General features: G+C 41.4%; 1 protein-coding gene across 4 annotated transcripts in view; it reads right to left on the reverse strand.

Annotated features, from left to right (window-relative positions):
- ctnnal1 (catenin (cadherin-associated protein), alpha-like 1) overlaps positions 1-24,299 on the reverse strand; it is a 50,484-nt gene that overhangs the window by 20,442 nt on the left and 5,743 nt on the right. For all 4 annotated transcript variants that reach the window (XM_034125166.1, XM_034125167.1, XM_034125164.1 and 1 more), the window contains exon 2: positions 2,002-2,191. In XM_034125166.1, coding sequence (XP_033981057.1) covers positions 2,002-2,191 — 190 coding nt within the window. The remainder of the gene's footprint in view (positions 1-2,001; positions 2,192-24,299) is intronic.

Genomic DNA, 24,299 nt, shown 5'->3' on the forward strand with positions numbered 1-24,299 from the left:
ATCTTAAGATATGAGGAGAAAGATGAAGTGAGACAGCAGTTTGTGAATGTGAGAATGACACTGAGAGACTGAGTGAAAGAGACAGAGACAGAGATCCAACACAGATTGCCTCCACTGACCTGCCTCATTGGATCTGTTCACCGCTCTGATGACGGGCGGCATCTAATTAAAGAGTGCTTTCAGCCTGCCTTTATTTCATTCATTATAGCGCACAAGGCTGAAGCCTGCCTGATTAAAGTCTCCCTGCGGCTAGGTATTAGAGAATGTCAATCCTTCACTAACTAGCCCTTCTCTCTCCTGGATACTAACAGCTTCAAAAAAGTATTTAATTTTAATCTCTGAAAATGTCTCTATCATTATATTAAATGGTCAGAGAGACAGCAAGTGTTGGCTTTCTTTTGAATCAGTAAACTGTGTAAGGAATGCAAGGCAAAGCTGTGAAAACGCCTTCCTAAGAGGAAAGTGAGAACTAGAATAAATTAGTCGCAGCGGGTACACACATCCAGACAATTGCAAATGCACACACACATAGGCTTCACTAGGCCTCACCTATACACACATTCACACACACATTTTCTCATCAGTCTTCTCTCCCCCTCCCACCAGCACTTCTTTGTCAGAGTTTACGCGTCTTTACAAATCAACGCCGTGTGAGGATTAAATGCTCTGCTATACAAGCTGGTTCCCCCAACATAAACCTATTATCACGATGTTGTGACTAAATTCTTATCCAGTGTGATTTTGTTTCCGCTGTGCTCTGCAGAAGGCTAATATGAGGTCCTTGTTTTGCCTGATAAGAACTAAGTTTCACAAGCAAGTGATACCAACTATCTAAACAAGAAAGTGTAAGAAAACGTAGAAAGACACCAAGATACAGGGTTGACGTGTGCCTTGGGTGTTTTTTTTTATTAAATGTTAATAGCTAAAGCTTGTAGGAAAGTGTAGAAACACTGAAAGAAACACATTTCTGACAGAACCATCACCTCTTCTGTCTCGGGTTCAATAAAAGCTGACAGTCCCATAAGAACGATCCACACATTCTTGTTCCTTCACACTGGTTGTCACTGTTTCCACCCCTCCCACAACCCTCTGAACCTCTTTGTCTCTCTCAGTTGTTTACTGTTTTGCACTCGAAATATCCATCCATGACATGTCTGACAGCACACATTGGGCGAGAGGCAGACCTCACCCTGGATAGTTTGGCAGTCTATCACCTAACCTGCATGTTTTAGAATTGGAAGGAAACTGCAGACAATCAGATGTGGGGAGAAATATAAGGCACACACAGACAGGCCCAGACAGCAGATTTAAACCCTGGGAAAGAAATGAGGGGTCTGACCTCAGGTGGAGAAAAGTTCTCTACGTAACTCTGAAGAAATCTATAAGGCAGTGAACATCGGGAAAACTAAAACTTTCAATCTTGCCAACAGCCTGCCGCATAAAGTTTCTAAAAGTGTTTTTTAAGAACTTATTATGCAGTGCTTTTTCAAGCCAGTGCAGACACATTTGCTCCCTCTTTCTACACAGCGCCCTTGGGTGAAGAAGCCCTTTTTGCAGCCTTTACTTCCAACCTAATAACAACAATGTCTTTAGAACACTCTGGAGGTCCTCTGGTGTAATAGTGTCTGTCAGCCACGCTGTCCAGACAAATCGAAACCTGCTTAAATTTGATAACACTTTGAAGCCCCAAGCTGATGCCTGATGCTTTATGAAACTGTCAGTTTATCTTAACAAATAAACACCGATAAGTCTTATTCGCTGACCAGCTAGAACAACCTTAATGGACATTTCTGAACACCCTAAAGCCATGGCAATGTATGAGACAGAAAGATACAGTGTTTATGAACAAGCCTTTAGAATTTCAGTTTAAAAACACAGATGTGACCACAAAACAAGGGCTGTTTCTATCTACCCCTGAAGAGAAACACTAGATGATGTATTGAGTTGCAGTGATTCAATCAAATGTTAGGCACACAAAGTGATTCAGCCAAAGAAACCCACCTGCCCTGCGAGCCTCGAAGCAGGCTTGTCCCATCTCATCCTTCAGCTCTTGGTTCTCTGAGGCGATGGCCTCTCCAACGGCGACAAAACGTCCCACAGCCACGCTCACTGCCTGGCCCACCCTGTGTATGGCTGCTAGGGTGCGCTCAGACTTATTTGGCTTGTCTTTATGGTTGATCAGAGTTGTGATCTATGTGGAGAAAGACAAAAGGAAAAATGTTGACACTATTTATGTAGGAAGACATCTCAAAACCTGGAGGAAGTTAAATAAATACACTATTTGAATGGCTGCACAATGCCTCTGTAGAATCATTCATTCTTAAAATATGCTGCGATAAAAACGGAACAATATCTTTGATAATAGAACATGTTTAGCCTGGAGATCGCACACCATCTGCTTATCAGGAGAGAGGAGTTTCCAGCATCCACGTGGATAACCTACGATGCGTGTCAGAAGGAGGGTAAGCAGTGTGCAAAATACCCGTCAATAATCGGGGGGGGGTCCCCATCTCCCGTTTATTGCGCAATATACCGGTCGAAGATTTCTCAATATGCAGTAGGCCTATACAATATTTCATGGATGCAAGCCAAGACAATCAGTAGTCTATAGCAGCGTTTCTCAACCGGGGCGCCGTCTGGCGTCTTCAGGGGTGCCGTCAAATAATTCTATATTCTGACGTTCATATGAATGAATGAATACGCGACCGTTAAAGAGCCGTCTGTTTTCGATTCCCTGCGAGGAAATGCTTTTGCCAGCCAAAATAGAAGATATTTGTGAATAAATGTTTTGAATGATGAATACTGCAGTAAGCTTAAAAACATTTTAGTGACCATTGCAAGTGACAAATACATATTATAATTTGAGACCCTCCTGTAATTTTGCTGTTGAGGCTTTCAGGGGGGCTCAGGTGTTCATCAGGGGGGGTCGAGCTCCCCTGGACCCCCCCGTATTTTGCACACTGAGGGTAAGCATGCCAACAGCACACACGCATCCTATCTCCAAATCCTCTTACACAACATTTTATAACATTTCCAAAATGAGAAGCAACAAACACAGCAGATGGGACACACACGCACTTCTTCTGTGACATACACAGGACAGTCATACACCACTGAATACAACAACACACATACATTAAACTCAGGTGGGGCCTCTTAGTGATAATTGAGGGTATGAATTATGAATGGAAACAGTCAATTATCATCAATTATTCATTGATTGCTTTCACTCTCTCCAGCTGTTATCATTGTGGGTGTCAGTGTGTGTGTGTGTGTGTGTGTCCAACCATTTGGGTCAGGGAGTGGTGGGTTGGGATTTTAATTGGTCCACAGCTGCAGGTGGTCAAAGTGGGGAGTCTTTAGCAGAAAAGCCTTTGTGGGCAACAGAACACGTGCTGGTTCTGTTACGCTCAGATGGCTCTTTCAACACGCCGCATCTTGACACAGGACTTTTTTTTCCACAGAAGTGAATGAAATGCTTTGAAATGTGTTCAGATATGTTTGACACACACACACACACACACACACACACACACACACACACACACACACACACACACACACACACACACACACACACACACACACACACACACACACACACACACACACACACACACACACACACACACACACACACACACACACACACACACACACACACACACACACACACACACACACACACACACACACACACACACACACACACACACACACACACACACACACACACACACACACACACACACACACACACACACACACACACACACAGGTAATGGGTGGCTTTTCCTGCAACTTCTAAGAACTCTCTGGGTGCATCAAAAGCATGTGACACATCTCTTTCATGCTGGTATAAAGGGACACACACATGTGACATATATTCATTACATTACATTATATTACATGTTAGACGCTTTTATCCAAAGCGACTTACATACTCAATACTGTGGACAATCTCCACAGGAGCAATTTTTGTTATCTGGGCTTTTCGTTTGCTTTATAATGAAGCTACATACAGTTAAGTAGGAAGATTATTATCTTATCATTATTATTTTCAATCGATTGCTTGTTAGCTCAATAAACATCAGATAACAGTGAAAGAAGACCAACAAAAGCATAGACTTTTTATATTTGAGAACCTTAGCACTCGAATGCGTTTCATTTTGGCTTGAAGGATGTGAACAATAATTGTGTTTATTTTGATCGACTTGTGATTGAAAAATGATGAAAAACTACACAATGAAAAAGTGATTAAAAATAAAATAGATTACACCAAATAAAGCTGATGCTCCCTCGTTCTTCCTCTTCTATAACTGCCCCTTTTTAGTACCATCTCTGTCACCAAATGTTTGAAGAAAAACTGTAGATGATAGAGAAAGTAAAACTGCTTTTTCCAGAGGTATGTCTTGTACTTTTAACTGCTGTACCAAATTAAAAAAAAATCCAACAAAGGTCCCGACCCTGAACAGGATCATAAAGCAGCTCATTTGGCCCGTCACTCTCCACTTTATCATCGGTCTTCTTTATCTTGGTGTTGGAGCTTCCTTTCCTGTGAGCCCACAGTCACCCAAACAGAGCAGGACACTCCGGAGAAAACACAGACACCGGCTGGATTGATGCAGCCTAAAATAAGGGCCCAGTGACACATGATTCAGAGCTATGTCATAAACAGACTGTCGTAGAACGTCATGTGGCATTTATGTTATACAAGAGACATTTCTGTGACGTAGAAATGATTCAAGGATCTGTCTATTCTTGAAGACTCTGTGTCTTTTTGCACAAATGAAGTGCGTATGCATGGTATTTGTATGTCTGCAGGGTCCATGCATATCTGAATGCAGAGAAGGGCATGTTTGTTTTCCCAGATGACTTGTACAAGCAAATGGTGACACTCGTGAACACTGAGGCTGGCACTGATCACAGTAACCAGTGTTAAAGGACAGGGAAAGCATGAGGGAGGAACTTAAGTCTGTGCATGTGTGAAGGTAAACAAACAGCAGCACCTGAGGCTCAGAGAGAGAGAGAGCAGAGGGGAGGCAGCAAAAGATTACAGATCTTCCTGCGCTTCTTCTACAGGCAGCAGATGAACTGGGGGTGAAGTAAGTTATACAAGTTTAACGCATTGTGTCTGTGAAAGAAAAACACAGTGAAAGATAGGCAGGGAGAGAGAGCGGAGAGTAACTAACGACCACTTTGGATTTCCTCCATGTACTAGGTGGGTACGTTTTTCTGGGCTGTGCAAACAGGAACAGAGCAGGGTGGGGAGAACATAATATTGATACAGTGCCATAGCAGCAGAGAGGCCATTGTGTGTGTGTGTGTGTGTGTGTGTGTGTGTGTGTGTGTGTGTGTGTGTGTGTGTGTGTGTGTGTGTGTGTGTGTGTCAGAGGAACTTGTGTCATTTTCCACAGACAGAGAAAAGAGAACACTCATTCTACATTTGTTAAAGAACCCTAAACCTTTGGATACCATAGTAACCAAGACTACATAGAGGGCCAGACATTACATTTCAACTTTCAGCAACTTTAGTTGACATTTTGATACTCTAGACTCGCATTGGTTGATAACAGCTTCACCCCTTACAGACACCTGTTGAATCATTAAAGCCGCCTTGAGGCACAATGCTGGACGTTTACTGTATATTTCACTGCAGCCCATCAATTAAAAACCTCTCCTCTCAATTCATTCTTCATCTCTCTGTTTCACACACACCCTCACTGCACCATGCTGCTGTGCTCTGCTGCACTCCAGCCGTGTTTGAATGCCAATGAGCTCTACCAACCAGGCAGCATCCGGCCCAAAGCCTCCACAACTCCACTGAGGATTTAGAGGATATGAAATCTGTGGCACATAAGCAGAAAAGTTTTAATCTACTTTTTAATGTAATAAATGTGGTGGGCAAATTCAAATCCTGACCAACCCCTTATTTCACCCCGGTACACATTCAGTCAATTCCCAACCGTCCACCTTTCACCTCTTTGTTATCCGTAATTAGGAGGACAATTACAAGGCCAATAAAAACAAAATCAACAGCTTACTCTGAGTAACACAATACACCAACAGAGCCCAAACATTTGGTTAGCGGGAAATCTAGACCGACACTTCAAGGCCACAGTGAGCGACTATAAATCAGAGGGTAACAAAAGCTGGAAACATTTGTGGCTGCCTCCCATGGCGACTGAATGAGCTCCATTGAATGGTCAAGCTGGGAGAAAGTTTGCTGTTATCCGAGTCATTCCTTCACTCGGCCTGCATGGCTTTTTATCGTTCTGATTCTTGGATAATGCAATAGTATAAATGGCAGTGCTTATGAAAGAAAAATCCAGTTTACTCAAAACAGATCAATTTAAAGCCTCTCTCCCCGAGGCAATTGTGCGACATTTTTGGCATTCAAAAACAGCAACAAATCTCTCACAAACAAAGGCAGCAAGATAAAAGTGAGTGTGAACAAGCTCTTCCTGGAGGCCTGACAGGGCTTTTATTGAACACTCATTGTTCAGCTTTCCTGGCAAGTGTTATATTGGCATGCTTATTTGTTTGAATAGTATATCTGATTCCTTTAAGCTAAATGTACTTGGCCTGTTGACAAGAGTAGCTAACTCAAACTTACATTTTAATCCAGATCAAAAAGATGAAATGAAAAGTTAAGCAAATCCTAGCAAAAAAAACTCATATCAGCCATTAGCAGGAAAACTCAATTTGATTTCCACATGTGGATCAAAGAAGGAACGTTATCCATCCGTATATAGTGACAGCACAGTTATTTTTTATTTTGTTTAGTAAAGCTGTGTGGGTGTGGGCTGTGGATACAAGTTACTTTACTGCCGTACTGCTCTAGTAGCGCTGCATACTTGTTATGTGTATAGACAGGAAGTAATTGGACAGTAGCTTGTGTGAAGAGAAGGAGACAAGGAGGAAACAAAGATGGAGGTTTCGGTCATGTTTGTGTTCTGATCAGATAAAACTGTCTGGCACATTTTAGTTAAGTGAGTTTCCCTGTTTGTCCTTGTTTATGTGAAACATAATTTCTCCATTTGTGCTAACTTTGGAAGCTTTCTATTTCCGGACACTTCAGATTGTCGGTCCAATTACACAAACTCTACAGCATATGAACACTTTGTTAAAGTAAACAGGAAAAAGAATACTTCCAGGTCTCATTTCAGCACATTACAGCACAAAGGGATCATTGTCGCAGGGTTTGTCTTTTCCATGATGATAACGCCTAGAGGTTTCCAAACTTTTTGTCTTTCACAGTATCAGCTCTTAAAAAAAGCCAGGGTTTTTCTGGGCATGGGGAGACGTGGCTGTGTTTTCACAGGGGACCGCCAAGAGAATGAAAAAACATAAGAGAAAATGATGAAAGTTGTACTGAACATGCACTTTAATGGGTTAGCAAATTCCTTCCAAATTGGCTGTGAGCAGACGGGAGTTCAACGCTGGTCCACAGCCAGACTGGAGAAGTGATACAGGGAGAAGGGAAGAGAGACAAGAGAGCTAGGAGGAGAGTGCATATAGATATATAAGGAGAGGGAGCAAGGGAATAAAGAGTAGGGCATAGGCATCACACTTTATTATGACTTTTTCCATCCTCACTATATCTGACACTTTTCTTCAATCTTTTTTAATTCCCTTCCTTCTCTCAACACATGTATCTCTCCTCTAGAAGTTTTCTGTGTGCAGTACTGTAAAGGAGTCAAGTCTGTCTCTAGAGCATGGCCGCTGCAGTACAGAGCAGTGTGATACGGTACAGTAACAGCTCGTGATTTTTTAAGCTGCATCCTTTGGGGTATGCTGTGAAACCATGTGCAAAGAACAGCAGAAATAGTAGAGCTGCTGCACCGTCCAATTCTTACACTGCAAAATCGGATTAATCAGAAAACATATGCCCTTTCATCCCCCAATGAAACAAGTTCATTTCTATAGGCCTAATTTCAAGCACACAATGCACAATCATTTGACAAATTGGTCCAAACTAGTATGCCAAGTTTTCTGGAAGCAGTTGGTCATTACTGAAGAAAAACATTAGTGCAACTTACCAGGCTAGCCAAATTACACCCGTATTCTGCAACAATGAGTCATGCCCTCATCTGGCAATTGTAAGCTGCACTTTTGTATGCTTTCAGCTCCCTACGGACACTGGTTAGAGTTACAGAGCTACTGGGAGCAGAACGCAACTTCTTTTGGTGTAGGTTGATAAATTACAAACCACAAGGCAGCAAATTAATCAAGCCTAGAAGCTGAGCTGAACCTCATCCATATGTAATCCTGACAGGTCATGCCATTTTAGGAATATGATTTAATATGAGGGGCTATTTTTCAATGGGTACTACCATACACACACACCACAAGTCTGTTTAAGTGGCCAGTTTTAAGTAGAAGTTCAATCTTTTGTACAGATTCTAAGAACCTATAGGCATTGATATCATGCCAAAATCACGTCTGCATTTGGGAGGAATAACAGAAACAAGCAGAAACTCAATTATTCTGGTGGTAAAGAGATGAAAGAACCCCAGGCATCTGTATTTCTTTTCTGCCTATACATAAGAAAGATAAGTCTAAATTGGGGTCTCTTTTACGGCTCCCTAAACCAGTGATAGTGGCCTGACATTATGAGGCTGCATCCAAGTAGTGCAACCCACTTTCACCATCTACCTTTTCACCCTGCATAAACACACATCTAGCTGAAGTACCTCCATAGATATAACAATGGAGAGTGCAGTGGTTTGGCAGTAGTAGCTGCAGCCCTTTAGGATAATTGAACACAGATGGGTTTAGCCTGCAAGACAGATAATTCCAAAGAAAAGATAGACAAATTGCTGCATGCCTATACAACAGCAAGATGACGGGGATAATACCAGCTGATTGCCAAAGAGAGAGGCGGAGGGGGGGGGGGGAAGGGTGCAGCACATCGGGGGGTGATGGATGTGGGAAAACCGCAGAGGCCAACAGAGGGGCAAGCTGACAGCCATGTAGTATAACCAACAAACAGATTATCATTCCTGTGTATTAAATCCCCAAAGGACAAGCATGCCTTTGTGCTTATTTATTTGTGGCACTGTAAGACTTTCATTAGATTATTATTATTGAGTTTTTAAATCACAGTTGCATGAGAAACACGGATATATCATTTTCAGATTTCTCTTTCTCGCCATAATTCTCCCATCATTAGTTGTATATCACTACTTGCTGACAGAAAAATGACCAATGTTGCACCGTGTAAATCGGATAATCAAGTTGAAGATCTATTCATTTAAAAAGGAGAATATGTTGCAGTTGTGTTTATAGCTTGTTTCTGAAAAACTAGTACTGCTTTAAAAACACATTTAACAGTACAATTATATGGATTTAATGGGTTATGATATTGCATTTCTGCCCATGGCAATGAATTATTCACATTTGCTATTGGAGGAATTTTGCTAGATAGTCAAGATTTGTTTTCTGTATGCCTCGGGTCATTTTCAATATAGCATTACCCATTGTTAGGAACTCTTCCTAATGAGCAGTAAAAGTTTTTGGTTATGTTTTATTTTCATTGTCATGTATTAATGTTGTACGTTTTTCACAGCTGGTAATCATGGAATGGGTGAAGCCAGTTTTCACTTTGTTTGACCAAAGTCTGGGCAGTGGATAGACTAGGTAAACATGGTGGGGAGGAAAGCGGGGGACATGTGACAAAGGTCAGTAATCAGCCGGCGAGCATGTGACATGAACCTCAGCCCACTCGCGCATGACACGCAGCCAACGAGACAGACAAGCAGACGGACACTAATGGAGGTAGACACAGAGAAGTGGGGGTGTACTGAGGTTAGCAGATACAGAAAAAAAGGTCTGAAGGACAGTGATGAAAAACCTGAACGTCATGAGTTGAATGAGATTGTATGTTTTTTAGATGGTGGCCCATTGGAGTTGTATGAGAGACAGGCACTGACTGGCCTTCAAACTTTGGCTCAGCAATCAGAGCTGACATTTGAATATGTGGACAGGCAGATTGAATCCACAGCAAACATCAGCAAAAAGGTTATCACAGATTAATAACAACTAGCTGTATCCCAGTGTGTGTAAACAGACTACTCAAGAGGGAGAATGACCAACATTAGAGTATCATGACTGTAGTGAGTCTGAATGACACATAGTGGGTCTGTTATGGATGCACTTGTGAGGCCTTTTATTCAAGAACTGAACACAACGGATATAGTCAAAATCAACATAAAATAGTACATTTTCATAATCACATGATTAATAATCTGTCCGGGCATTTGATGCTTGCTTACTTTTATTTATTTTAGGTGTTTTTTTGGATTACAGGCATATTTCATCCTGTACTAACAAATTATTAATCTCGATTGCTCGTGCATGTTATTCAAATTTCGGGCCTAAAGAGACCTGACTGCACATTGCAAGCAGTGTAAACACGTACATTAAATTGTTATCTTTGTATGAAAAAATTGCGTGTAGAAATATTATAATGAAAACAAGTTTTTAGCAGAAAGTGATACCACTGATCTCAACTAAGCAAGCTATTTGAGTGTTGCATGTGAGGTTACACAAATGGAAAGATGGTACATGTGACGCTTGCTAAAACAGGTACCTTGGTCCTCTGACCGCTGAGGTATGCCAAGGCTCATGGTGCCTGCATAGTTTCATAGCATAGCTGTGGAGTAGAGACAGCCAATGAAACATAGACACACACACACACACACACACACACACACACACACACACACACACACAGCTTGCATTCAGCAGAGCACAATACCTCTTTTCATTCCTTCTTGCACACGTAATTCTCAGGATAGTAAGTGGGAGGGAGGGAGAGAGCGTCGGAGCCAGACAAAGAGAAAGTCAGGGAGGGGTCAAGCAAGGAGAGGAGAGATGTGCCCTGAAAAACAACGTAGGTCAAACTCCCTCTGGCGGCCTCAATGTTCACCTGGCCCTTCTCCGGTGTACCTGGGGATAATGTGAGGGTCAGCTTCAGATACAGAGCAGCCTGAGGCGGTGGATCACCTGGGATCTGAGACCTACATGCACCGAGCTGTTCATACGGTAACTCCTCTGCGCCACAACCATTTACTTTACTGAGGAAACTCACTGACTGGTGTATGTTAAATATTATTTCTTTTTTTTGGCAGTCACGACTAGAGCTGTAACATTTTTATATTACATTTATACTTGTGTCAATACAGTACTCGAACAAGAGTGCCTTAGTCAGGGGGAATATAAGCATGCTGTATGCTTAGTTAACATTCATATTTACACATGAACACACTTGATATCAGTATCAATCCTCTCATTCAACAACTCTTGACAAGAAAGTAAATAGGAAAAATGTTGAACTGTAACATAAGCAACAACAAGGGAACTCAAGCTAGGTTAAATATAAAGTCAGAGTCTAAAATTAGCAGTGGTAAAAAGAACATATCAAATTCAAGGATGAATAAAAAAAGATTGATGGAGAATCTAGCAATGCTTTCGATTCCAGCTTTCAATATTTGGGCGGTTTTCAACGACTCAAATATTAACGCAGGACATTTCTACTAAATACTGAACACGGGTCTTCATGTTATTACTACTCACTGTTCTAGAAAAAACTGAGGTTTGAGCTGCTTTTTTATTTTCATGGTCAAAGGCATAACATGATTTGCTAACTAAACTGTCATCTCCGTTTTCTTTTACGCTAAATCTCTGCAGGTGACCGTGACTTTCCCATAAAGCTGAGCTGACATCTAACCCCGAGTAGTCAACTGAAATGTTTGCTCCAGGCTCCTCGTATGACTCATAGCGCGGCAACGTGTCAAACACTATACTTTTTCTCCCCAGCTTTTGTCGCACCACGGCACAACAGCAAGTGCTGCTGCAGTGTGCATCATCATTTTTTTTTTATGTAAGGAATTCAAGCCCTGTCAGATTAGCTGACTCACCAACTAGGCCTTGGGATATAATGAAAATGCAGATATCTTTTACTGAATGAATCACTTAAACCAATTTCCCAATGAGTATATCAATCAAAGATATGTCTAATGCTGACAAAGCAGACTTGCTTTTAAATCTCTTTTTTGGATCGGCCTTCAAACCAATGACAAAGGGAGATTACTTTGAAGGGAATATAAATCATAAAATGTAACATAAAGTTGAATGTTGGTTGTGTTACTTAACTTCTGCAACCACGGTTTAAGTGAAGGGCAGTTGGCTCTATATTACAACAATCAGACAGTCAACTTGCTTGGTCTGTAAAGGTGTTTGCAAAGAAGCCAAGACAAAGCAACATCATTGATTGTCAGGTTGGCACACAGCAGACAAAGGCAATAAACTAAGCTCATATTTTCCCAGGGACCATTCCCTGTCAAATAAACGACAAATATAATCCCACTTATTGCCTGGTATTACAACTTGGCATCGATCCTCGGTGCTCTGCCACGGTTCAAGTGTTCTTAGCCTCTCTGAAACCTCTCGGAGACAGATTTCCAAATAGAGGAATGGAAACATGGACCTTCAGACTACATATTTGTGATTGTTTCACATGAAGAGAAGAATTCATCTGCAGGGCTTGGCAGCGGATGGCACATTCATGTGCCATAGAGGGGTAGTGTTTCCGCTCGGGAAGTAAAATCTAAGAGGAAAGCAGAACAGGCTGTGTGCTACCTGGTACTCCATCATGGCTGTCTAAAAATAATGGGAAATCTATCAAGTCTTAAGTGGGCCCACTGAGGGTGTAGAGCGGAGAGTCACTCTGACCTGAGCTAGTTGTTGTCATCGTGCGACAATCTTTGACAAGCAAAATTAAATCAGTCTTTATTAAAACAGTCATTCCCATAATACACGTTTATTCAAATGCTTGGTTCCCACGTGCATAAAGCCATACTTTATGTTTGAGCGGATGTATAACTAATTGAAGTAAAAGATGTATAATGATACCCTGCTGACCTGGTTTGTTGTGCCATGACAGTAACACGTAATCTCTTTTGAAAGCAGAGCATTGCTACAGTGTAATCAGTCAGGCTGATATGAGGTGCAGGAAGTCTGGAGAAACCAGCAGCAGCAGCTGATAAGAGAGAATGATAAACCTGGGAGAAAAACAGATGGACAGCTGTGATGGAGGGATAGATAGAGAATGGCAGAGGGCATACAGTAAATAAGGGAAGAGGGTGGACAGCTAAGACGAAGAAAAACAGAAGGAATGAGCTACAGTGGAAACAAAGCAAAATAAGTCTTTACCGACTCACTCTACTGTATCCAAAAACTGTTTAAAGAAATTGCTCTCTTTTAGTCGAGTGACACTTCAGACAGACGAGATTACACAGTGTGACCTCTGAGTCCATGATCCTTGCTGGGGGGTAGACAAACACAACATGGCTGCGGATTCATTTTTGCTCTGTTAACCACGATCCAAGGTTAACTAATGGCGCATTTCCACCATGGCGCCGAGCGCGGTTTAAGCGTGCCGTGTCGTGCCGGGCCTGTTTTTGGTTGCGTTTCCACTATGCCTAGTTCCGGCCCGGGGCTACTTTTTCACCTCTTTTCTGGCCCGACAAAATCGTGGTTCTATCGGGGCCAACAAACAGGGCTGAGTCGGGCTGAGTTTGCTAAACTAGAGAGAGAATCGCTGGCAAGGGGGCTACAACTACAACAAGATGAACATATTTGACCGTGATTTAATTGTAATACACGTTTCAAAATGATGCCGAAGTAACTACATACTGATACCGGTTAGTAAAAACCATGAATTAATGCTTTGACAAGTCTGCAGACAGACGGCAGGCGAAAAACCTTTTAAAATGTGTGTTGTCTAAATGGAGATCGGCTAAGCTAACGCAATATATGCTCCGACCGTCCACACTCACAACAACGGCCTATACAGACATAAATAAACCAGCGACTCCTACTCGCCATGACACAGACAGTCTGTGGTTTGTACTTGTTTAACTTTTGTCTAGTTTCTGAACAGATATGAGGAGCTGTGAGCTTGAGTGCTAACAGCTAACGGCTGATGTTGTTTTTCTGGTGTGCTAATTGAAGATGACGTCACGGCTCCGCCTACACTGCGTTACTATAGATACTACCCCAGTTCCTAAACTGTAATGGAAGCGCAGCATTAAAGTGAGCCGGGCCTAACAAAGCCTAACAAAACCGTACTAAGTCGAGCGAGGCCTGCGGTGGAAATGCGCCATAAGACAGGAAAGGGGAGCAGAGGGAATCGATCTCCTCTGTTTGCAGAGCACCAAACCATGACACAAACTACTGTTGTGGTTCATCGACCTTGTTTCTCTTTAAAACCCTTTTACAGATGCTCGTGGGAGAATAGTAAACTAGAAAATCAGATTACAACTAATGTAATAACAATATTGAATTAAACAGTGCACCAAGAGGTTTTTCATGAGCATGAATGACAAGCTGCATCTTATAAAGCCTCAGACTGATGTGCACATATAGCAATGCCAGTCAAATTACCTGTCTATTAAAATAAAAGAATGCATCTCTTACCATTAACGAGCTACTGTTATACATTTGGGTGAATACACTTTAGTGAGATGGAGATTGATTTTCCTATTATTGCACTGTCTGATGAATATTAATAAAGCCAGCTGCAGGTGGACATAAAGACTGTAAATAGGACTAAACAGCTGGCCCGGCTCCGTCCTAATCTAACTTAATTCACATACCAGCACTTCTAAATCTCACTTATTAATACATTTAATCTCATTGGTTTATCCAGACTCAATACATAAGGTTTTACATGGGGTTATGATGTACATTTCTTGGCTAGACGCAGTGATTGAAAATGTTTTTATGGATTAAACAAGCAAAATAATCCATCATTTTATTTTATTCTCTGGAACAAAGTATATTTAAAGGTCCCATGTCATGGCCATTTCTACTGATCATATTTCCATTGTTGAGGTCTACTAGAATAGATTTAAATTGTGCAATTTTCCAAAATCACATTGGTTTCTCTACAGCATCTATGTATAGTATGTGTATTCACCAGGTATTCACTCTCTGTCCTAAACGGCTTGTTGGAGCTCCTGCCCCCCCCCCCCCCTCCCTGTGAGCCCAGTGTGCTCTGATTGGTCGGGACGTTGCAAGGCTCGCTGCTGCGAGCCGCTGCTGCTGCGAGCCGCTGCTGCGAGGAGCGGACAGGTTTCCGGGTCGGCGATACAGCGAAACACAGCGAAACTCATCCTGAGCACACACAAACACTCACAGCCGAAGTAAAAACAATAAGTGTGGCTTGATATTGAGTAAGAAAAAGGTTTATAACGCTGTGAGAATGGGTCTGCGGAGAGCATTCCTCCGCGATCCCAACTCGTCTATTACCAGGAGCTCTATGCAAGTCAATGGGGACTCCCTGTTAGTTAGCCAAGGGATCCTGGTGTGTGAGATGCTCCGCGGATTGGTCCATTTGGGCCAATCCGGTCGTTTGTTGTTGATTTGGGTGTTCACACGTCACAGAACCCAGGAAGAAAACAATGGAAAATGAGAAATCTCCAACGAGGTGTTCTGGGGCTGCATAGAAGGGTCTTTTCTGTGTTAGAGTTTTACTCGCTACAGGGTGTACTTGGGGGGTTTTTGACTCTGCAGACCGTTTACATGCATAAAAACCTTCATAACACACAAGGGGACGGGTAATAACCGGAAAAGCATGACATGGGCCCTTTAACATATGTCTGTTTTATTAAGTTGAAACGTGACACCATATTGTTGAATTAGTTCATGTTGTATAATATACTCTGTCATTCTCTCATTGTAGCTCTCATTCTACCAACAGGGGGGGTTACTTGTCAAATAATAAATCAATGATTCGAACAAGTTTCCCTATAGGTGCTTCATTAGTGAAGCCCAAACGTATATGCTTGAAATGGACTTTACTTTCCCCTACCAGTGTGTGGGTGATGATAACAGTGTTGCAACTGGTAAGGTAGGCATCTGCCTGCAGCTAAATACAACATCTCACTTTAAGAGTGTAACAAATATTTCAAAGGCAGTGAAAAATCAAAACATGCATCTTCTTGATTACAAAAGGATGTAAAATACCTCAACAACAAAAAAGGGGGGAAGATAGGACGAAACAAGTCATGTCAGGCTGCAACAAACCTAAAGCTGACAGAAACAACTCAAGACTCTGACAACACAACACATTTCATTTTCCCTTGGATCTTACGGTTTTTACGTGGATCTATCATACTGAGCTTGACGGCACTGACATCTTTGATCTAAGCAGGTTTTTGCAAAACATCATGAACGCAATATCAAAGACATCTCTGGCCCGGGCAGAGGGGCAATGCAGATGAGATGCCTCCCATTTGGAAATGTACACCGTATGCAATTACAATTTTCTCCAGGCTACACTGGGCCCTTTGTTCCATAGATGACAAGGTTATTTCATTCTCCTTCATAATTCTGCTTTGGATACATTTTTTACAGGAACATGGCAGTTCAATTTGGCAAGGAAACATCATATTTAGGGGAAAACACAGAGACATCAAATATGACATCCATATGCGAGGTCTTCAATCTCTCCATTTGGCTGCTGGCAACATTCAGGGAAAAGTGTCATAACATCCAAATAGTCATAAAGAAGGCTTTGCCTGGACATCAATTCACAATTTCTTTCACTAATTGAATTAAGACTTGCAGCTCTGTAATAGAATATTCATATAATTGTATTAGGCAAGTGGTTACATTCCAGGAAGAGAGGAGGCAAATAAAAGAAACTAAAACACTTCAGGGGGAGGTTTCATTTGCACAAATGGCATCTTGTTGTTGTGTATAAACAAACCAAAATGGGTAATTAATGAAAAACTAAACCTGATCGCAAGATATCCTACAAGTTGATGAATTAAGATCAGTCTCAACTTGTGTTTTGACGCACCTTGAGACGAAAGAAACAGGGGAAAAGAGGCTGTAACAAATATTTTCCCTGCCAAAAAGTAAGCCTAGAGCACTGTTCCTACTTTGTGCTTGCCATCTGACTCAAAATGTTGATTAACCCCCTCCATGATTTCTGTGTGCTGTTGAATTGTGATATGAAAGCACTTAAAAAGGTCAAACTCCACTTCCTGATGAGGCTCTATTGTATTCTTGATTCTGTTCCTCAATTATCTCAATGAAGATACCCAGTCCTGCCAGTAAAGATTGATGAGCACCTGAGTGTAAACCTAAAGAGGCGGAACCGTAATCGATGAAACCTGTCTGAGATCTCCAGATCCACTTTCACACAACATAGTTTTTATGAAGCCCCAATCAAGACAATTAGAGGCTGCATACTCTCACCATCCTCATCAACATCATCATCATCGAGTAGAACACTCCCAAAAGTAAACGATGCCGCAGACATTGCTCAAACAACAAGTGTTGCCTTCTTGGTCGAACATGGAAGACAACAGCATGGTTCCCTAGCTTGGAGGTATGAACACAACAGCGTGGCCATTGGCTAGTGGGCCTCCCCCCCCCCCTGAGGTTGTCTTCACACTGAGCCGTGTTTAATGACTGGGTAATTATATAAAGTCCTCAACAGGATAATCCCAACTGCTTGCCAACTCAGCCTCGAAAACATTCCATCAGTCATCGTGATGGGTAATTACAAGTAATGGACAAATAATAGTGTGCGCTGAACGGTGTGTGAAAGTGGCTTAACCAGGGTCTGTGACAGCCTACCACGGCGATGGCATGCTCTGTAGTTTAGAAAACAACAACGACTGCAGTGGCTGACCAAATACACCCGACACAAAGGCACTGGCTTGATTTTTATATAATAAGGTTTGTTTTTCTTGAATGAAGAGTCAAAGTGACAATGAAAAATGGGCCTAGTTTCTGAGTCGCCTATTGAGCCACAAATCAAATAAAAAGTGTCTGATGAAAGCGCTTAAATAATTCTCACAACCTACCTCCAGGATGTTTTTCCCCGCTAGTTTTTGAGCCTCTCGAAAATTCTTCACAGATGAAAGGAGGGAGATGGGAAGATAAGATGTCAGGTGTGGAAGAAAGTCAACACGACTGCAAACTATCCCCCAGAGCGAGACTGATCCTCATCCAGAAGGACAAAAAAAAGATATTTCTAATAATGTGGTCTTGAAGCTTTGACATCTCGGAAGAGAGGGACTTTAAAATGTGAATGACTGCATTAATAAATTGACGAGGTGTGTCAAACCAAACATCAAAAACCCTCAAAGCAGAAGGATAATGGCTGAGCAGGATGATTCATTGATGGAAGGGGTGAGCGAATGAAGCAAGGTCAAGTTCAAGCCCTTGGGGGGGAAAGGCATTAACTCATGCATACCAGCCAGTATCCTCTCACACTTTGAGACTATGACCTTTGACCCTAGATGTGATGCTACTATAAACAATACATAGACACAGTTTCAGATAGCATCTATTATACATTGTAGGAACTCGAAATCTGATCCCTGTGAAGGAATGCAGCCCCCCTGACTTGAGACTGCATAATGGCCTGTGTTGTGACACACCAACTCTCTCACACATACTCATGGGGGGCTTAGGGATTATGCTTTCACTTTTGACACACTCCTATGTCTACAAGTATTTGAACTTCACTTCAAGATCTAATTCAAACAAAAATAACCATTTACCTGCACCAGTTCCAGTAGCCTTTTCATACAGAAACATTGATCTAATCTAAACACGGAAATTAAGTCACACCCATGATATTTACTTATATAATTTCAAATCACCAAGTCTCAGATATAATCACAGGTTGTCAAAGCTAAAAAAAGTTAGGCCCTTCAAATAACATACGCGCTTGAAGGTCCAGAACAACCGGACCATTATTTATAGAAGGTGAGACACTTTTACTTATGTATAGGGGTTGGAGCTGTGTGTGTGTGTGTGTGTGTGTGTGTGTGTGTGTGTGTGTGTGTGTGTGTGTGTGTGTGTGTGTGTGTGTGTGTGTGTGTGTGTGTGTGTGTGTGTGTGTGTGTGTGTGTGTGTGTGTGTGTGTGTGTGTGTGTGTTACACACATTCTGGGCTACCTCTATGTCCAATCACCCAGAAACAATGACAAGTTGAGCGTCCAATTCTAGTGATGGTAGTTAGTCTGGGACAAATAGATAAGGCTACATTGTTGATATGGATATACTTTTTTGGTCCAATTTGAGTGACCTTGGTACTGGTTTACATAATGAGACAATCTAAAGAGGAGTCACAAAGCTGCGTCTGTTCTTTCTTGTTACTGGTCTGTTAATACCTCAACTGAAGCTGCCATTTGAATAGACTACTTTAAAATGGCCTGAGAAAATCTAGCTACTTTAAATCCAGCTACATCCAGCAAAGTTTTTTTAGAACAAAACCTGTTTGTTTGGAAACAGCTTACCAACACTGTGTAATCTTATGGGTATTAAAGGCTATTGTCCTATTCCTGGTCTTTTCATAACATTTTAGATCATATCGACTTACAATTGTGTTTGCAACACTGCATTGGCTTCCAAAAACATTTCCCCTGAAGATATGTGTCGGTCAGACAATAGATGGTAAGAATACCATCAGCTTGTTCACTCCCAGGAATTCTCTGTCAAAGAAAGGGACAGCAGAATGTAGCTGTGCTAGTCACAGGCTGTTCTCACTGCTGTTCCTCAGAATAGGTGCAGTGCTGAGGATTATGACTCAGTTTACAGCACAGAAAAATCAGTAAGAGATCCTAAGAGAAACAGTGAGGATGAACTTTTCAGCTCTGTGCACGACTTGTAGCCGCTGGCTAGGTTTTCCGTAGGCTGCATAATTAATGAGGTGATACAGGGACAGTGGTCTCTCGAGAGACTGAGATTAAACGGGAGAAAATTTGGGCTTAGAGAGAAACGGGGAGAAACGAAGCACAAGGCTGAAGACAGAGAATGCAAGAGCAAGAGAGTAAAGGGTGTGACAAGAAAACATAATCAGGAAATTGGGCAGAGCCACAGAGGAAGGGCGAAAGGCATACCAACAAGGTGCTATAGCATCTTACATACTGATACTTCCTCACACAACACCCACGAGTCCCATCATAAACGTGTGTGATCAGTATGACTACTCAAAGTTTTACTCTGCAGTTTACAGTACAGATTATCAAACAACTGCAAATCAAACAACATTGATATACATTTGTGATAAAGAAGTATACAAAAAATACATTCTCACATTGACAGTATAGAGTAGTAACAATGATAAGGTTGCAGTAACATAGCAAACTTGAAATACTTTTCTAATCTGAATTCTAAAAAATGTTTTGTATTCTGCGTTCTCCTTGTCCTTCACACTCCCTTTGTTCTGTCATGTCAAACCTCATCTCCTTAAAATAACTCATTATCGAGAGGGGAGAAGTTCAAAGACGCTAGAAGAAAGCAATTAACACATACAAGCCAGACTGGAGGATTCCTCTGTGGTACAGTCAGCAATGCTGAGAGGGAGAGAGGAACAAACATGATGACTACGAGAGCTTTGGGAAGTTTGTCAGATATTTCTCTTTTGGATGACCTTAAAATACAAAAGAGTTTGAAAGCTGTTGCAAAGTGCAGAGGTTTTCTGTGAGGCACTTCTCCTCAGGGAGCGCAAACAGGGAAACATGAATCATAGTTACATTGGGAGGAGAAAGTGAAACAAGGTACTTAATAATACCAAACCCTTGAAGTCCAATTGCCCCGATTTCAATCAACAATGAGTCATAACTCATGATACCCATATATTTTGGATTTAGCTTGACTTACTGATTCTGAGGATTTGTAGTATCTGTGACATTCATCATGGTTTAAAGTCCATAATCTTTTTTAATCCTTTAAAAAACACTCCAGAACAAAAAGAGGTTTTCTTCAGACTAAGAGTAAATGAGTGATAGTTGTTTAAACATCCATGGATTACTTTGCAAACATGACAGCTCATAGCTTATTCTTCATACTTTTGTTGGTGCCAAATTTGCAAAATGTTACCAAATATAGGCAAAAAAGGGCTCTAGTTGCAGCTAAATCACCCAAATCAAAGTAAGACAGAGACAAATAATACAAAATAGATTCAGATTAACTTTGTCATGTTGCAGTATCAATATTTGTTAGTGTCTATTCGTCTATTTTTGTGGGGTCAACAGTTAAGTACTTGTAAAACACCGGGCAACGAGAGAAGTGTATTATTTTCAGTGAAGACAAGGTGTAAAGTATTTTATCAATCTTTTGTTTAACCCTACTACTGGCAAGGTTTCCTGATTTCTCCAGGATTTGCAGAGCTTCTCCCAGCAAGGCCCAGACCCCACAGCATGAATCAAGACAATGTCATGTGCTCAAGACTGGAATTATCTCTCCACTGAGCCAAGAAACCGCCAAAACAAAAAAGCAATGCAACACAAACAGTTGCCTGCCAAATACTGATCTGTTTACCTGTGGTTGTCCAGGCAGCAGACAATATAGATACGTTGTGTGGTATCTCTGGCAAAACATGACAAGACAAGTGGAAGTGTACATGCCAACAAGATTACAGTAAGAGGGCTTTCCTTTCACACTCATCGGTCTACTCTGTCCAGTAACACATTTTATTTCTGTCCATCTTTACATCTAGGTACCTGCTTTTAGTTCCGTGAGCAGGAAGCCAATTTAAATAATAATCAGGGTTCTTACACCTTTTCCAAAGTCAAATTCAAGCACTTTTCAAGCATTTTCAAGGTGCATTTTCAAGCTTTTCAAGCATCTTACAGCTGTTGTAAATTACATATTTTTATACACATACTTATACTCAAATGATTATTTCCCTACCTCACATTAAATCAGATGTTCTTTATGCTATAAACAACCAAATGTGTGTTTCATAATAGCATTCTACATGAGGATGAAAAATTAAAAAATTTAGAAAAGAAAACTAAGTTTAATATTTCAAAATGAGTGACCCATCTGTACGTAGACTGGGCATCCCATATAACCTGGCTGAGCCAATATAAAACAATCAGCCAAATAACTTTTCAATATATTATTGATTACTATTTTTGAGGTACTTTTAGGTTGGCAGTAAACATAAGTCAGAGGTAAATGGTGTACTTTGACTCCACTACATGTATTTAATACCTTTAGTTACTTTACAGATGTGGATGAATGATGTGAAATATAATCAAGTGTTAAATCAGACTTTAGTTCCACCTGGAGTAAATTCACAAGCTACCCTGCAGTATACAAAGTCATTCAAACTAGCTGCACCTTTACCAGCTTTGATAACACTTTAATGATCAATCATTATAAAACATATCATATACAATTATTAGGGATGCTCCGATCGCCAATTTTGGGGCCGATCGCCGGAATCAGTATCGGCCGATACCGATATCGCTCTCTTTTCCTCTCTCCCCCTCTCTCTCTCTCCTGACAGCCCGTCAGTATCTCCTGCAGCTCACTGATCCAGTAATGAGCGACCCGACAGTGAAGAATAAATATATTTATAACTAGTTTAGCTTGTTCCAGAGGTAGATAAAATAGCTAAGTGTGTTAGGTCTAACTCTTAATGTGTGTTCTGCTCCGCTCACCGGTCCGTCACAGCGGGTGGAGCTGCAGGATTTCTGCTTCACACACGTTGCATACCGCTATTTTATTGTCATTTTCGGACACTTAAAATACTGCCAGACTAGTGAAGCCATTTTGGCGAGCTTGTTTTGCCGCGCACAGAGAAAAGTGTCATGTATTTTACATGCAACGATAGCCTAATCTAAAATGCTCTACTATGGCGTACCTTTCGTGTGGTGTGTGGCGTCAGCGCAGACTCTCGCATCGTTATTGTTGCACACTTTGCAGGAGGCTACTCTTGGGCTTCGCTTGACCCTCGTCTTAGCCATGGCTTGTATTTGTCTTCTGCTAGCCAACGCTCGTTGAAACGGCAACCTCCTGGCATACTGTCATCCATCACTCTCATCAGAATGCCCAGGTCACACAGGTAACAAAAACACTTGCCGGTCACGCGCATTGCGCGGGAAGGCCGGAGCGGAGCTGTTTTATGTAAAAGCGAAGCAATTAAGCGCGCTCCGACTTCTTTATTTTCTTTTAATCTAAAAAGCGAAGTAAAGCATTTACAATTTCAAGCACTTTATCCCAAATTCAAGCACCATTCCCAAAATTCAAGCACTTTTCAAACCTTGAAAACACCTCGTACAATTTCAAGCATTTTCAAGGATTTCCAGCACCCGTACGCACCCTGAATAATACTCATTTACTTTAGAGCAAACTGTATTTTGCTTTCTTATCATGTCAGGTACATACTTTATGATTGTTATTACTAGGGATGTCCCGATCACCTTTTTTTGCTCCCGATCCGATTCCGATCATTTGATTTTGACAATCTGCCGATACCGATTTTTCCCGATCCGATCTTTATGCAATGCATTAAGAGGAAAAAAAATTAAAAAAAATTCCGATCCCCGATTTTTTTCTCCCGATCCCCGATCACGTGAAAATCACGTGATCGGCTCCGATCCCCGATCACGTGATCGGATCGGGACATCCCTAGTTATTACCTATGTACTGCTACAGGCAGACTGGTAGAGAAACTGTTGTGCTGTTTCCCTGAAGTTCACAGATGGGCTCTGTGCAACAACAGAGTAATTTATGTCAATAATGATGTCCTGGTCTGAGTTTCTGGGCTTGTGTTTATGCATCTGTTTCAATCTACAGGGTGCTGCCAGATAAAAGCTGGACAACACAAAAACACCATGCTACATTAGGCACTACATTCCCACTGATAGAGATCCCTTCCTGTGTGCCAACGCTTCAAAATGAGCCGTCTCATCACTACCTCATCATCATAAACTATAAGACACTGGAAATACGGGCTGGTAATGGGCCAAACAGCCACTTCATACTAGAAGGCCTCTAATATCCTTTGAGAAACCTTGATATGAATACCATAGAGGCTGAACATGCTTAAGACAGAAAGGTTAGATGAATAAAATAGAATCTATAGCAATCACAGAATTACAAACCAAGAGATTTATCCCCTGTATTTTTTATTATAAGCAATTACTATCAGATGACTATTTAATTGCCAATAAACACAAAGAGGGATATAACCACCAGAGGACCTTTTTTTATTTTTTTTAGAGAGCAGGTCCTTGAAATTGCTCTCATTTTCAGTTGACACGAAACACAAGACTCTGAGCTATGTGAGCACACTGTGCCACTTTTAAGCTCTCTGATAATGGGAAGGATGTCTAATCAATACTTCATCAACCTCTCAGCTTCAGCAATACTTCTTGTTCCGAGGCAGAAGCTTTCATTGAGACAATTAAAAGCGGTATCGCTATTAGCCACCGCCTTCAGATAACTTAAATGGCAGAGGGTGAGATAGCT

This window comes from Trematomus bernacchii, unplaced genomic scaffold (assembly GCF_902827165.1).
Source record: "Trematomus bernacchii unplaced genomic scaffold, fTreBer1.1, whole genome shotgun sequence".
NCBI lineage: Eukaryota > Metazoa > Chordata > Actinopteri > Perciformes > Nototheniidae > Trematomus > Trematomus bernacchii.